We start from the raw sequence: 15,555 nt of genomic DNA on the forward strand, positions 1-15,555 counted from the left end.
TCTCCGTTCTCTACTTCCTTTACCATATGCTCATGGATGAAGAGACTTCATGATGCGAGTTATCCAATAGTGTTGAATTACAATCCAGGACATGTCATCATCGGAGGCGACGGATATTGGAATAGTGCTATTAAAAGTTACCTAAATGTAAGAGGAAGGTACGCAGGAGCTAAACAGTGGTTCCATTACTGTTTATCGATTGTGGCTCGAGGTACACTGAGAGTGTACGTGAACGGTGCACAATCAGGCAGCACATCAGCTTCAACTAGCTGGCTTACAATGGGAGGGACCATCACTTTAGGGAACTCTGAGTCTATGAGTACAGGTTACATATTCGGTGGACAGTTACACAAGCTGAACTGGTATTCTGAAGAACTGACCTCCTCCCAGATTAGAGAGATGTATGAAGCTGGTTTGTGTTCTACTGTAGAGGAGGAGTATAGCAGCAGGGAGATAAAATGGGAGCTGATTCTGACGAAACAGAGATACGGTAATGTTACAGAGTTTCTCCCAACAGAATGTGGAGTAGACCGCAAGACCAAGCTGGAGGAAACTGATGTTAAACATGCCACCATTGAGCAGAAACTACAAGAAGTGACTGAAACTCTTAACGACACTCTAACAAAACTGAATGGGACAAAAGCAGAGTGTAGGGAATCAAAGATTGTGCTCCAGGAAAAAGAAACCAAGCTTAACAGAACCGAACAGAAACTACAAGAAGTGACTGAAACTCTTAACGACACTGTAGCAGAACTGAATGGGACCAAGGCTGAGTGTAGGGAATCAAAGATTGTGCTCCAGGAAAAAGAAACCAAGCTTAACAGAACGGAACAGAAACTACAAGAAGTGACTGAAACTCTTAACGACACTCTTTTGGAGGCTAGAAGTCTTGAAACTGTAAGTAGATGGGACGTTCTGTTCACTCCCCCTTACCTGAATAAGCTCTTTACACGGCAGCTCTACAATCAACTGATCAACTGGGTCATGATGGGTAAATCTTTCGTACATTTTCTGTTGTCGTTTTTGTATTTCCCAGGAAATGTATAATTGTTTGCATAATTGTATAATTTTGTATAATTGTTTCATATTATCATTATTTAACAACTTGACCAGATAAAGTTCATACCAAACTTATAACATTTCAGAGGATTTCATTGGGGTGAACGTTACAGTGGGACTGGTGGAGCATTTCAAACAACACCACGAGGAACAAGAGGACCATGAAACTTGCGACGAGGACTGAACAACAACTACTGTTATCTACTATTGAAGTTTTAATTAAGTGCATAATACACTGTAACATTTGTCATTGGGCCCTGTAATCGTCTGTAATCATCTGCAATCAACATTTTAGCTGTAATATTAATATTACTAATATACTGTTATCAGCTATTAACTATCAACTAATATTATTCTATGTGACTGTATTAAACTGTACTGACTTAATAAGACGTAAACATTTATTATGATAATTACGATTTACAAATTATTAAAATCTTTGATTTTAAGCTGTGTTCAACTGTTAACACTAAAATTTGACGAAATCAACACTTATTATAAAAACTCCAACTAATTATCTGGCAGCTGTTCTAATGATATCTTTTAAACCTGGCAGCTGTTGGTAGGTTTAAAAGATATCATTTGAACAGCTGCCAGATAATTAGTTGGAGTTACCAATTAGAGAGGAACTGAAGCGGTACGACAAAAATTGTACCAGATAAACAACTGACTGCTCTTTTATTTTGAAATTAGCGACCCGTCCTAATAATCACTAAGTAACTGGTAAAAGGACGACTTTATGATCAATGTTTTCTGTGCCTCATCGAATATATTTTAATATCTGATATAAAATACCTCCATTATCTCCGTAATTTGAGTTATGACAAGAGATATTGGCGGAAATTGCAATGAAGTTTTTAATTTTTAGTTTTTGTTTTAGGGAAAGATTAGACTTGGGCGTTGTTTTTTAACTATCCCTTGTTTAGAACTTTGATTTAATAATAAATAATGATTTAATATAAAATATCAGTATCGGGGTCCTTCATCCTTTTTAAGCTACACCTCTAGAACGAGTCCAAAATTAAAGGGTTTATCAACAACCACGACATGGAGAAATAATGCGAAGATGAGTACATAATGGATGCTTTTTGATGATTTCGATGGCTTTCACTAGGTCACCCTTACATCTACCGCTTGTACGTCTGATGGATATTACCTACTGAGTATCAAGATACTGTCTACATGTTAGGAGGTGTAAAGATGGTACGTATAGAAAATGTCTTCCTTCTAAAATATCACCAATCGCTACACCTTAACACCTACGCTATGCATTTTTATAGGTAACTAGGCAATAATGCTAATATGAGGATCATCTACTTACCTACTATAATTAGTAGGTGAGTAGATGCACTTCAGCAATCCAGTTGGTTGATCTATTTTGAAAACATATAGTATATACTGTATACTTCTACGCTGTTAAATAATCCAACCAGAGAGTACCTAAAGGCTGCAAATTTGGCGAATTGTTCAGTATAATTGCATTGTTTTTTTCTCCAAATTTACCACACATAAAGATGTTTTAGGCAGATGCGAAATCGCACTATTTACGAAATATTACCGCTCCTACAATAACTACATGTAATGTAATGTTGTAATGTAACTACATTTTGCCTCTGTTATAAATATTAAGTAAGTAGACTGATATTTGCACTGTACTGTGTACTGTGCACTGAGTACTGTCCTATAAATTATCTCCAAGTTAAATCTTACCGCGAATAAGAAACCTTGGCACCAAGTTTCAGCATGAATGAAATTAAATGGTGGTATGGTAAATGAAATTAGCAGAATATTAGAATACCTGAGTGATTCCGTTTCCAGGAACCCTGTAACCAGCTGTTACCAGTAACCTTTGACATGTGCGCATGAATCAGATAACAGATAACACTAGCTGGCACTAGCTGGTTTTGAACTAGAACCTTCTACGATATTCAGAAGTTGTGGTTCTGGGAACTCTCTAAAATGATTTCTGGGATCTGTAACTATGGTAACTGGGATCTGTCCCGACCATTTCTAGTTGAAATCGCTTTTTTTTCAAATTATTTCCGACTAAAATATGTACTAGCACTTATTAACCAGTATACTGTGACTATGACTAAAATACTATGTTTCCTGATAAATATCAAGACAGTATTTTGATAACCTAATTTACCAATTTTATGAGGAGATCAGTCCATAATTTATAAATACAATCTAACTTTTCAATTATCTTGTTTCTGCAGATCAGCCATAGGTGATAAGAACCAACATTTAAAAACCGGTGACTTCAAACATTAACGGGTACTTCAAACAGTTGCTAGGTAACGGTAACATTAACGGGTCTTTTGATCCATTCCGGAGAAAAGTCCGGACTCATTCATCGCACGCTTAATTATAATCTGTTAATATTATCTGTAAATATTCCGTATTTTAATTATGCCGCACCCTTGAAATAAAATATTCATTTTTAAAGTTGTCATTTTCTCAAACTTGATCCGAGTTCCCGAACATCATCAAAAATGCCTTTCGTAAAATTCGTGTCTTTAGCACTTGTGCTTGCTTTGTGTGGGAGTGCAGTTGGACAAAGCAAGTGTCTCCAACTAAAGAAACAGGACAGTATGTACGGGTACAACCTGGCTCGCGGGAACAGGAAGTCCGTCTACTTCCCTCTATTGCGAGTGGGAACTCAGAGTGCGGACAGGAACCTTGGAACGATCAAGCTTTACAACCGACACACGCCCATCATCGAGTTACAAGTGACAGTTACCATAGGTGATAACGGAGATTCTACGCTGATTTTAGGCGCGATGCACACAACAGAAGCCGGATGTGGGGACCTCACTACAAATGACTGCGTCAATGATGTTCCTGAAAGCAGATATCCGATGTGGGCAAACTGCCAAGACTTCAACTTCAACGCCTTGACCCCACGTGGACTAAACCTGGAGATGAGACTGGAAGGTAAGTTCCTGGTAGTGTCTGTGGAGGGGGACCTGGTAGGGAAAGTAGCCCTCCCTCCTATAGGCTGCATGCCCCACGCCCTGAGACACACTATCACAAGAATAGCTTACATCTCCGGAACTACTCTCGTGCAGGCCTTCATCTGCAATTAAGGAATAGAAGCAAGGGACAACACGTCGTACAATTATTAGCATGTGGTATTTTTAATTGTCCGCTAGGATTCATGACAAACCAACAAGCCGAGTAGCGTGGCTTTTTCAATCATATATTTTTTATTATTATTATTTTATCGATTTACAACATTCAACTTTGTGTGGATTTTTAATAGCCAATATAGTTACAATTATGTAATATTTTGAGTACACGTTGTCTAGTTCAATGAATACAATCAATTTATTAATTCATTTTTATTTGTTATTCGTGTCCCATCATACGGAAATATTTTACATTAACGATAAAAACAAATTTATGAATTGTAAACCTTGATTCTGCAAAAGTTCAGTGCACATAAGTTGGGTTTTATAATATGAACATAGCCATGATTAATATTTGAGACCTGCAACTGCAAGTGTAATTTTTGTAACTACTCATTCAACTTCAAGGATTCCGTCGCCACAACTTGAAAATTAGATTTATACTCGAAAAATGCCTAAAAAGAAGTACAACTTTTGGATTGTTAATGGTTTTGAATGCCTTCGAGCCTTCATTTTAATGTCCGTTTAAAATTGTGTCTTGCTACACATTGTACAGCGTGTGTAAACACAATCTCCGGTCAAGTGACGTCTGGTAAGGTAATGGCTAAATTCTCTAAAGATGTAAAAATAATACAAAATGTTACGGAGTCCATGAGGTTAGAGGGGAGTAAGAAAATACACGCTTAGAAAAAACAATCAATTTAATTTTAAATGCAATTTATTTAAATTTAAATTGAATAGCTGTGTGTTGCTAAGTGTTGCTATGTGTTGCTATGTGGCATGATAGTAGCATAAATTCATAATCACGGGGTCTAATTGTCAAGGTTTCTGTGACAATGAACTGGGTTAATATGCTCAAGGACTGTTCCAGGGTGAACTGGTCCTAGTAGAAGATGTGCTAAAGATGTGCTTAATAATAATTTCTTTTGAATAGAGTGAAATAGGTAGGCGAACTAAACCATGTGACATATCACATACCACATACCACATACCACATCTTACATTCTTACAAGTATAAATAAGACTGTACTTGTTTGTTTGTGTGTGTGTTTGTTTATTTATTTCCAGTTGCGTTTTGAGATATCGGCTGATTGCACACCCATTTTGTTTATTCATTTTCCGATACGAGATTGGGGACGGGTTTTATAAATAGAACCCGTCCCCAATCTCGTATCGGAAAATGAATAAACTCAAATCTGAGTGTGAATACTTGTCTGAAAAAAAGCAATAGAAATAATTGTATAGTAATGCAAGACCGTACTTATTACCTATAGTACTTATTGTAGTTTTAGAACTAATTGAAGTACTTATTATGTTATTTCGGTAGAATGGCTGGCTTACAACCAAACCAAGTCCAACTGCATTAACTCTGCTTAAGAAAATTAATAATTTGACGAGCACTTTAGACATTTATCAGATTTCAGGTGTGCCCTAGGGCCTAGTCCCTACTGTACGTACGGCGGTCGCGCGCTACTGCAAGTCCCTACTGTACGGGGTCTTTAATTTTTCAATGTAACAAAATCCCTGGTCACGTGTCGATTGCAAACAGAAGTAGGAATTGTCCAATAGACCGCACAGAGTGAAAGGGTTTGGATCTGCCATTAAAAGGTATCTTGTTGATCTTCAAAGGTTTCCTGAGCAGTTTCTCGTTTCCTGAGAAAATGCAGACAATCGGTCATCCCCCCCCCCCCCCCCCCCCCCGGCTACCTCTACTCCCCGGGCTCCCGCACAGTTTACAGGGCACAATCAGCTTCACTGGGTGTGCAATCAGCCGATATCTCAAAACGATGCAACTGAACCCAGGTCATATTACAACAACAAGTGCCCCCACTTTCTGGGTTTATAATTATTTCCCCGAGCTACTCTGTCTGGGAAAAGTCCAAATTGGGCGAAGATTTCCTGTAGCCAATTGACATTTTCTACATCTAATAACACTAAAAACATAACCTTGAAGGGCGTTCTGAAAGATTTACATAATATAGCAGTGCAGTGTTACCTTCCGGATCAGTACCACCAACTTTAAAATGGAGACTACAAGTCTACTTCCCACTGTTATTATAACACGCCTATCATTCTACGTTTCCTTACAAAATACCTTCTAATAAATGAGTGTAACCATTTGGATGGTCGGCCGTTCATGATGTCATGAAGGTAAGATTCACTTTTAAACTCCATCTCAGGAAATGAGGTTCAGATTCGACTCAATTTCCACCGCTGAGTAGGTCTCGGCCATACACTGATGTATGCCAAGTTTGAAGGTCCTAGCTTAATCGGTTTGATTTTAATCAGTACAAAACTTCCTATTATTATCATCGAGAAACTTCGCTCACAATATAATATAATATCTCTCCCGCTCTAATGTGATCGAGATGACGCGCGCTGTCACGTGGGCGGTCCTCCGCCCTTTTCAACCAATGAGAGCGCATTGTGTTGGCACATGACCCTTATTTCGCCCAATCTGCAGACAGCACTTTACTCTATGGTTAGCAGCGCAAACGTTTAGGAGGAAGAATATACACCAGAGAATGTACATCGCAGGCTCATTATAAAATTGTTTCTCTGAGGTTCGTCGTTACTCATACCGAGTCTTAGTTTTTACATTTTTCTCAGCCTAATTATGGTAAGGCTACATTTACATTCTAATTACATTAAAGTCTAAAAAAGTTCATTGAAAGTTCATTCTATCTATCTCCGTCCTAGAAGTAGTATAAAAAGCATTAAAATTGTTCCGTATAAGTTCCGGCAAACAGTAATTCGATCTTATTTTCAAAGCTTTTAACTTTCAGCGCGAGTGTATCTCTATTCATATTGGTCAAGCCGGTGTCCAGATTGGAAATGCTTGCTGGGAACTCTACTGCCTGGAGCACGGTATCCAGCCTGATGGACAGATGCCTTCTGACAAGACCATAGGAGGTGGTGATGATTCTTTTAACACCTTCTTCAGCGAGACTGGAGCCGGGAAACACGTTCCTAGGGCTGTGTTCCTTGACTTGGAGCCAACTGTTGTTGACGAAGTGAGGACTGGAACCTACAGACAACTCTTCCATCCCGAGCAGCTCATCACTGGAAAGGAAGATGCTGCTAACAACTACGCTCGAGGCCACTACACTGTCGGGAAAGATATTGTCGATCTCGTTCTAGACAGACTGAGGAAACTCGCTGACCAGTGCACTGGACTTCAAGGATTCCTTGTCTTCCATTCCTTCGGTGGAGGTACTGGATCTGGGTTCACCTCTCTTCTCCTGGAAAGACTGAGTGTAGACTACGGAAAGAAGAGCAAACTTGAGTTTGCCATCTACCCTGCTCCTCAGATCTCAACTGCTGTGGTAGAGCCCTACAACTCCATTCTGACGACCCACACCACCCTCGAGCATTCTGATTGTGCCTTCATGGTCGACAACGAGGCCGTCTACGATATCTGCCGACGAAACCTGGACATTGAGAGACCTTCCTACACCAATTTGAACAGACTGATGGCACAAATTGTCTCCTCCATCACAGCTTCTCTCCGATTTGATGGTGCTCTGAACGTTGATCTGACTGAGTTCCAGACCAACTTGGTGCCCTACCCCAGGATTCACTTCCCTCTGGCTACTTATGCTCCAGTTATCTCCGCTGAGAAGGCTTACCACGAGCAGCTCTCTGTTGCTGAGATCACCAACGCTTGCTTTGAGCCTGCCAACCAGATGGTGAAGTGTGATCCCCGACACGGCAAGTACATGGCTTGTTGTCTCCTCTACAGGGGAGATGTTGTCCCCAAAGACGTCAACGCTGCCATCGGCACCATCAAGACGAAAAAGTCCATCCAATTTGTGGACTGGTGTCCCACTGGATTCAAGGTTGGCATCAACTACCAGCCACCAACTGCTGTTCCCGGAGGTGATCTTGCTAAGGTTCAGAGAGCTGTGTGCATGTTGTCCAACACCACTGCCATTGCTGAGGCATGGGCCCGTCTGGATCACAAGTTCGATCTCATGTATGCCAAGAGAGCCTTTGTCCACTGGTACGTAGGAGAGGGAATGGAAGAGGGAGAGTTCTCTGAAGCTAGAGAGGATCTGGCTGCTCTGGAGAAGGACTACGAGGAGGTCGGTACCGACTCTGTTGAGAACGAGGGAGAGGAAGATGATGATGAGGAATACTAGACCCTTCTAGAACTCCCGCTGGGCGATGAGGAATTTAGAATTTTCTAGAACTTTTACATTTGACTGCTAATTTTCTGAATGAAATAATATATCATTATCTATTGGTCTTTTTTAGTTACAGATAGAGATATTTGAGTGCGGCCGTTATGCCAAAGCTCGTGCTGTAATAATTTTCCAAAACTTTTAAGCTTGAAATAAATGTTCAACTTCTCTTTATCTTGTCCAAAACCTTCATTGACTAGGAATAACGAAATATGAACCGCTTAGATAAAGCCTTAATCTAAGCTATTATAGGGGGGGGGGGGCCAAGTGGATATTTGTAGATATTTGTAGAATGTCATCCACTTTTTTCGTGAATTATCCATTGACAATAATCTACAAATATCTACATTTATCTACAAAAAATGTATAGAAATTTGTGTGATTTCTTATCCATTACATGTTTTATCTATTGGATTCCAGAAAGCTTCCAGTAATCATACATGTCATTAAATACCTGAATTAGGTTCCATATTTGATGTAACCACTCATCTATAATTTCATCAAGGACAACCCCTATATGCTTGCCTATACTTCTCTCAGTGCTTTGAATCTGACTGACCGTCAAGATCCTTCACTTGTTCTGGATCTGTCCTGCTTATACTAGTATTTTTTGAGAGAAGGATATTCAGCCACAGGACTTTTTCTGAAGAGTATCCATTTTCTAGCTGAGGCTTTCTTAGACAAGGATTTTAGTCCAGAGCAGAGAGTAGAAAAGGCTTGGTACTGCAAGTATTTTTTTGTTCTCTGGAAATCTAATATAACTGATAGTTGTCAGTTTATAACTTGGCAGACGTTTAAAGATCTGAAATGTACTTGCGATGGACTCATTCTCTATCTCCTTTTTCTGCAAAAGTAACAACATACCTACTAGGATCTGATGCTAATGAACAACTCTTTGCTTGGATTCGAACTGGTATCTTTGCTGGTCGCCGCACAAATCTCGATGCCATAACTGACAGTGGTGTGCCCACCTATGAGTGAAATTGAAACGTAGCGCGCCTGAAACGTCGCGCGCCTGAAAGCATGACAATGTCAGCCGCGCCGAAAGCTTTCATAAGGTTTCAGTAATCGCGTCTGCGGCAAATTAGAAAATTTTTAAAAATTTGCCAGTATTTGCCACAATTTGGCGGGACTGGAATATGATGCATTGGTTCGGTTAAAAAAACACCAGATATAATGATAACAAGATTAACGGTGACTGAAATATGGCGAAACTTGTTTAGCCCACAGCTATTGAAAATGTAGAGTTTACGAAGCTTGATGACTTAATGATAACACAATTCTTTTAGGCAGATAAAGATATTAAATCAAATACATGAAAACATAGCACGGCATGATAATCGAATGAAAATTATGTTGACCATCAGTCTTAGTGCCATGTCCGCAAGTGTACTTGTCCCCTTTTGAATCCATGAGCTATTGGGACATTAGCGGACATGGTTTTTGGGACATTAGCGAAACTAGAGTTAACGAAGCTCAAGTTACCGAAGCTTGATGACTAAATGATAACACAATTCTTTTAGGCAGATAAAGATATTAAATCAAATACGTGAAAACATAGCACAGTATGATAAATAAATGAACATTATTCTTAGTTTATTCCTTTTGTGTGAATAAGATCACCGTAGCAGACAGCAGTTCACGCAACATTGGCCGTGTGGACTGCTTGTCACTTGCGGAGGACATTTAAAAAACACGTTCTAGAAAAGTACACGTGTTAGTCAAAACAATACATGCACGTTTTACAAAAAGAATTACAAGTGTAAAATTACCAATCTTTAAAAATACACGTGTTACAAATACAATTACACGTGTAACAAAATACTGAGCACATATCAGGCCATATATTTGCTTAAATTTGAAGTGAGTTAAGTTTTAGAACCCTTTAAAAGCAACTCTAAAATTCAAATTCTTACCATTCTGAGAGGATTGGATGCTAAAACGATGAGTATCGTTGATCAGGAGCTCTATTTATCAGGTTTTATAAAAACGCCAATAGAAAAATGCGAAGATTTTTTATAGGGTCTCCCAGGAGATTCTATGTACTTCCAAAAGTATACATCCATTTTTTTTCCAGGTGTATTCGAGGAAATGTCTAAGCTTGTTATGTATGCAGTTTCATTGACCTAATACAAATGATGGAATTTAAGTGAATTTAATCTGGCGGGTGGTGTTTCTTTTATGCAGATAAAGAGCTGAGTTGTGGTCTAAGATGGGAAGCCATAACTTATCTCTGGATCTCAATCGGGTTGACATAATTAAAATAATAGTGCAATCTTGTCCTTGTCCTCTCCCCAGAATCCACAAGATGGTTAGGAGAATCGTCGAGGGACAAGCTGCGTCCGAAGAGCTCCGAAGGAGGCTTTTCAATCAGTTCCAGCCTGAAATGAACAGTTTTCACAGACTCTGCATCATATACAATTAATAATAAAGCTGGACTAGCTGGACCTGTTCTTATGATAAAATTAATTAAAAATAAACCATGTTCCCCACTTGGAAACGATGTCACAGACAACAGCCACAATTTAACGGTAAACATTCTTCACTAAATAACTGACCCAGTTTTAACAAATTCGAGTCATGAGGAGGAGACTGAATCTTACTTACTCGTCTGCGTCGTCCAAGCGTGATATCCGCAAGAAATTGTGCAGATGCACACAGCTTTTCAGAATCAGCCTAGTCACCTCCTCATTTGTGGTCAGGTGACTCAGGATCTTCCATTTCCTTGATAGGTGTCCGAAGACGCACTCTATGACCATCCTGCCTCTGAAACAGTGTACAATTCAATCTACATAAGGTTCTACAAAAGTTTTCAGTTTTGCGATGATCACTTTACAGGAAAATACAGGAAAACAGCTCAAAGAGCACAAACGGTAATTCTTGATCAATTCATACAAAAACAATCATGACTGTCTAATCTAATTAGATGTAGTTTTCTGAATTGTCGAGGCTACAATTTATTTATTTATTTAATTCGTGACGTTCCAGTACCTGGATAACCTATAGTTTGTCATCCGCTGAGATTTTGACACCTTCCCCCTGTACGGCTTCATACAATGAGCATGAAGGGGAAAGGCATCGTCACCGACAATGTAGTAATTGACTCTACCAAGTCGCTCCTGAAAAGAAGACGTAAACATTATATTAATTAAGTATCTTACAGCCTAGATAACATATAAGCTCATATTTTTATGTCCTAAAGGATGCAGACCAATGGCGCTGTTTTTAGCGCCCAGAACCACTCTCCAATCAAGGCCCCCCATCAAAGTCCGAAAGCGGGGTTAAATTAAATCTTTCTATGAACACACCCTGTTCCATTGTTAAAACGGTAATCATGTTCAAGGGCTGGGATTCCGGGTAAAGTATTTACTGAGTTAATGAAGCCTCGAGCATTTGGTATTCACGAGTGTTCGCATATTATCATCAGTTCTTACCTGATCATCATTCGGCAGAATCTCAGCAGCAGGTATAAAACCCCGTTCTAGGAATTCTCCGGAGGCCAGTCCTCGTCCCAGTCTGTCCTCTGACCAGATTCCTCCGTCTGATCGACCGCCAAAGCTTCCAACGTTAAAATGACGGATTCTGAATAAGTAATTGTAGTAAAGAAGTTAGAGAATGATGTTAGCATTTAAGTTACATCTCTCATAGATCGCCCGCAATCCTCGCAAGTTTTAACTCCAATCTACCCATTCCTGTTTTTTGCAGAATGCAGCAATTTTTATTGAAAGCATGCAAAAAACGATATTCATGAGCGGTACATATGATATTGTTTTAAGATTACATATCTCATTTCAATAAGTTAGTAGGAATCTGGCTACATAATCTTGGTTGAAGAGGAGAAGTGACAATGTTCTTCACTACACTAGCATTTAAGTTGAACCATTTTTTTAAAGATGACATGTGAAAATAGCACTTACATATAATCAGCGTCACACACTGCGAGGAGAATAACAGACGGCCATCCGTGATAATTAATCGTGTAACTTCCAGTTTTCCCAAATTTTGTAATGAAGCAATGCTTGCCGTCCACTGCCCCTGAAATGACATGTGTAAATGCCTCTTCTGTCTCAGGACAGACGAGGATAATAAAATTGGTCGGCTCTGAATGTTTAAATCATACTCCTAAAATTTATGCTACTCAAAAACATCGAAATTTAATTCGTGAATTTTTGAAACTGTGGCGAACCTTAACTAGGCTAAGTTTCGGATTTCTGTGTGTGAAATGCCACCCTGTGGCGTATAGTTTTTGCCTGCTTTCAGAATGATCCAATAAAAACTGTACGAGGAGAGCATTTGAAGTTTGAAAAATGGTCGTTTCGGGAAGTCAAGATTGAAAACTTCCCATAGTTACTGTAGAATTGCATAATATGAGCAATGATCTTCAAACTGCAACAAATATCGTTTGATCTCACTCTATTCCTCTCTTCTTTAAGGAAACGCTATAGCATCAATTTCCATGATTCACCAACTCGAGACCCTCAGCTCCCGGCGTCCAATCAAAGATAATTATATATATATATATCAACGTCAATAGATCGCCTCCCCCCTCCCCATCCCAAGATGCCTCCCCACCGTTCAGTCAGACTTTTTCATTACCAATGCAGTGCGGCAGCTGCCATCTTTCATGGAATCTCTGAGCAATTTTTTTCCAACATTCAGTCGACCGTGGACGAAAATCTGCGTGTTCAGCCAGGCAGACAGAGATGGCCGTTGTCACCTGAAATACAATTTTTACTTGATATAATAGACTTCTGTTCCTGAGGTATACCTGGTGATAAGTAAACTCAAAGTGTCAGTGGCTCAATGAATCTATAGAATAAGCAACTAAGCGCACCAACCTTCTTTATTATCCTACACACTCTGCACCGGGATAGTACAAACTGGTTCGCCAGATACCCTTGCGCACACCCAGACTTCAGGTAGCTGTGGTGTTAACTTCAATTAGTGATGTAAAAAGTGATATTCCACATTTACATTATAACTCTTATATATATATATAAGATATAAAAAAAAAAAAATATATATATATATATAATGTAGTATTGAATGTAGATAAGAAATAATTCGACTTTTCATCTCTCTACAGAAATTTAAAGTTCAAACAACTGAAAAGTTGAGAAATTTCTCATAACGATTGACGACAGAGATAATTCCGTCATTTATAAATATTCATCCAAGATTCTACCCTATATTGTCCTGTCCAACCTTAGGGTTAAAATGAGCTGCTCTCTAGCTGAGATTGACGTACTTTTCCGGTTGAACTTCTTTGGTTCTAGAAGCGGTCGAACTTTCATGAAAAGTGAATGATACTCTGATCTCGTCATACCAAATTGACTCCTGCCGGGCATCATCATTAAAATCTATCGATGGATCAAAATCTCTGGCTTATCGATTTAAAAATGGACAAGGAAATTAGCGGATATTACTATTTAATCAAGTTATGAGATCACTGATCCTTGTATAATATCATTATACTACATTATACATAGTATAAATTTTACTAACTGCATTTAGCTAGTTTATAGTAAATACACACGATCGCAGAATAGAGGAGCACAATTGGGCTCTTTGTTCTGCGACCGTGTTTCCTTGGTGGGCCGACAGGTTTTTGTTGTGTAGTAGTGCTGGGGAAAAAACACGCTTTAACTATGATCAATGAGAGTAAACATTTTTAATTCTTGACCTTAGTGCCACAGTTTCTGTGGTAAAAACAAATTTATAGTTAAACGTTATATATCGTAGAAGGGCATGATTTACTCACATCACTAAGCATCTGGATGGATTATTAGCACACAAGGATAAACATGACCACCAGCTATACCACGTAACCATAGCTCCGAAAGAAATAAATTGCTCTACATAGAAACATCTGGTTATTCTGGCCTGATCCTATCACATTGTGGTCCCCAGGGGTTCGGTAACAGGCAACTGGGACCTGGGTCCTTTTACCAGCCACAATAACATTGGTCATGCCAGTACTGTCATAAACTGTAACCAACTATTAAAAATTAGTTATCTTTAGCTTAATTTTAAATTTTAAGTCATAGAGCAATCTTCTTAATTTTAAAATTTTTAAGAATAATATTTTACCCTAACTATGACGTGGTGGCACAATCATTATTCCACAATTTGTATTTCTCTAGATATCTCCAAGAATTATGTAAATATTAAGGCTCGCTAATATCATAGATATATATATAATAAGGCATGTCTTCTCCTTGCCACTAATTTTCCAAAAACTATGTCCACTAATATTCCAATAGCTCATGGATTCGAAAATGGACAGGACACCCCCAATCATACTAGGTTGAGCGATGAAAACATGATGTGGCATAAACTCATTTCGACTAGGCATTTCGTATTGTAAGATGGTAAATTAATCCGCAAATACACAACTCATTTCTTAAGCATGAGAGCGTTGCTAATCATGTAGGTTACCGGTAATGTTGCCTAAATATTGTGTAAGTCTGCTGTGTAAAATTGGACTTAATTTAATTATTTAGTTATTTAAACCCTTTAAACAAAATATTGAATTAAATTGAATTGAATATAATATATATTGCCAGAATTTACTTACTTGTACATTTCTGTTGTCCCATATTTTAAGAGACGGTTGATCTGAGTATTATAGGCTCCGAATTCCTTACGTCCTTGGTAGTAGTACTTTACAGGTGCTCTATAATACAATATAGAATGTCAACAGCTTTTTTTTTAAATTGTCACAAGGAAACACGATCAAGCGAACCTTGGCCCTTTAAATTATGGAAAAGTCAGACAATTCAAAATAAAAAGTTTGTAAATCACAATACTCGCCTTTTTGCACAGCGATAACTTATTGTACTGTAAACTGCTTTTCTTGATATTAACCGAGCTAGATGAATCAGCTTCCCAAGCAGCAGCCCACATCTCCTTTTCGTCATCACCATCCTAACGTCAAAATCTCCTTTTCGTCATTACCATCCTAAAGTCAAAATCTCCTTTTCGTCATCAACATCCTAAAGTCAAAATTTTCGATGTGAATACATAGAACATGATAATTAGATTAGATTATGATGAAAATCTTTTAAACATACTGGCTACAAAAAGCATTTTAGTAGTCCGAAGCTGTTCCAACATAAATTGAAACTGAGGTAAAAAGATGCCTAGCATCAAGTTAAATTTTAAATCATTATGACTGAGTT

The 15,555-nt window shown here is 38.6% G+C and overlaps 4 protein-coding genes across 4 annotated transcripts in view; 3 read left to right on the top strand and 1 right to left on the bottom strand.

Moving 5' to 3' along the window:
• Positions 1–15,555, top strand: part of LOC134816918 (transcription activator BRG1-like) — a 762,051-nt gene that overhangs the window by 565,813 nt on the left and 180,683 nt on the right. The gene's annotated exons all lie outside the window — the stretch shown is intronic.
• Positions 192–1,508, top strand: LOC134825923 (uncharacterized). Its single transcript, XM_063838123.1, has 2 exons — positions 192–991; positions 1,146–1,508. The coding sequence occupies exons 1-2, from the start codon at positions 280–282 to the stop codon at positions 1,241–1,243; spliced, it is 810 nt and encodes a 269-aa protein (XP_063694193.1). The 5' UTR covers positions 192–279; the 3' UTR covers positions 1,244–1,508.
• LOC134812920 (tubulin alpha-1B chain-like) lies at positions 6,704–8,538 on the top strand. Its single transcript, XM_063820530.1, has 2 exons — positions 6,704–6,810; positions 6,977–8,538. Exons 1-2 carry the CDS (start codon positions 6,808–6,810, stop codon positions 8,330–8,332), a joined length of 1,359 nt encoding a protein of 452 aa, XP_063676600.1. The 5' UTR covers positions 6,704–6,807; the 3' UTR covers positions 8,333–8,538.
• On the bottom strand, positions 10,455–15,368 carry LOC134820325 (uncharacterized). The gene is made up of 10 exons (XM_063830560.1): positions 15,188–15,368; positions 14,952–15,050; positions 13,580–13,711; positions 13,213–13,297; positions 12,971–13,091; positions 12,292–12,409; positions 11,809–11,956; positions 11,366–11,493; positions 10,982–11,140; positions 10,455–10,755 (listed from the first exon to the last, which is right to left on the bottom strand). Exons 1-10 carry the CDS (start codon positions 15,298–15,300, stop codon positions 10,602–10,604), a joined length of 1,257 nt encoding a protein of 418 aa, XP_063686630.1. The 5' UTR covers positions 15,301–15,368; the 3' UTR covers positions 10,455–10,601.

The sequence above is a fragment of the Bolinopsis microptera genome, chromosome 1, assembly GCF_026151205.1.
Source record: "Bolinopsis microptera isolate Bmic1 chromosome 1, MBARI_Bmic_1.0, whole genome shotgun sequence".
In the NCBI taxonomy this organism is placed as follows: Eukaryota; Metazoa; Ctenophora; class Tentaculata; order Lobata; family Bolinopsidae; genus Bolinopsis; species Bolinopsis microptera.

Coding starts and splice junctions, on each gene's coding strand:
- LOC134825923 (XM_063838123.1), top strand. CDS start 280: ATGGGAGGGACCATCACTTTAGGGAACTCTGAGTCTATGAGTACAGGT. Junction 992..1,145: donor GATCAACTGGGTCATGATGG/GTAAATCTTTCG, acceptor ATAACATTTCAG/AGGATTTCATTGGGGTGAAC.
- LOC134820325 (XM_063830560.1), bottom strand. CDS start 15,300: ATGGTGATGACGAAAAGGAGATGTGGGCTGCTGCTTGGGAAGCTGATT. Junction 11,494..11,808: donor TTCTGCCGAATGATGATCAG/GTAAGAACTGAT, acceptor TCTTCTTTTCAG/GAGCGACTTGGTAGAGTCAA. Junction 10,756..10,981: donor CGCTTGGACGACGCAGACGA/GTAAGTAAGATT, acceptor TGTTCATTTCAG/GCTGGAACTGATTGAAAAGC.